This window comes from Portunus trituberculatus, chromosome 34 (assembly GCF_017591435.1).
Source record: "Portunus trituberculatus isolate SZX2019 chromosome 34, ASM1759143v1, whole genome shotgun sequence".
In the NCBI taxonomy this organism is placed as follows: domain Eukaryota; kingdom Metazoa; phylum Arthropoda; class Malacostraca; order Decapoda; family Portunidae; genus Portunus; species Portunus trituberculatus.
The window spans coordinates 3,903,875-3,904,316 of record NC_059288.1 but is presented as its reverse complement, the minus strand read 5'-3'; the positions used below and the strand labels follow the sequence as shown (position 1 = coordinate 3,904,316).

Here is a 442-nt window from a genome sequence, read left to right as displayed (position 1 = left end):
GTCACACGGAGGATATCAAGTCAGATAATAAATAAGAATTAGTTTAAAAGGATAAAAATAAAATGAAATGGATTAATGGCAAGGGGTGTTGTGGGGAATGGCAGGGAGAAGATGGGAGCCCCTGAAATAGACGTAAGTGAGAAATAGTACCCAATCATCCCTAAAGTCAGCCCTTAAGTGACTGAAATCCTAAGTGACCACCGCCTTCACTTCGAGACACTACTCTGTAACATAGCGTGTCAGGCAAGGAATGCAGATACTTGTAAAGGCATTCACTCATCTACTCACCTCCTGACTGCATGATATCAGGGACAGGTACACTTTGATCACCATGTTTGTGCTGGGTGGGGAATGGACCACAAAGAGCAGCGCAACACACCTCCCCTCACCACGGACGCCACTGGCAGACTAAGCTTCATTTTTGGTTGCCAGAAATAAACAT

General features: G+C 44.8%; 1 protein-coding gene across 2 annotated transcripts in view; it reads right to left on the bottom strand.

Moving 5' to 3' along the window:
• LOC123512531 (SH3 domain-binding glutamic acid-rich protein homolog) overlaps nt 1-442 on the bottom strand; it is a 26,184-nt gene extending 25,742 nt beyond the window's left edge. For both annotated transcript variants that reach the window (XM_045268949.1, XM_045268950.1), the window contains exon 1: nt 289-442. In XM_045268949.1, the coding sequence (XP_045124884.1) occupies nt 289-333 (45 nt within the window). In that variant the 5' untranslated portion in view covers nt 334-442. The remainder of the gene's footprint in view (nt 1-288) is intronic.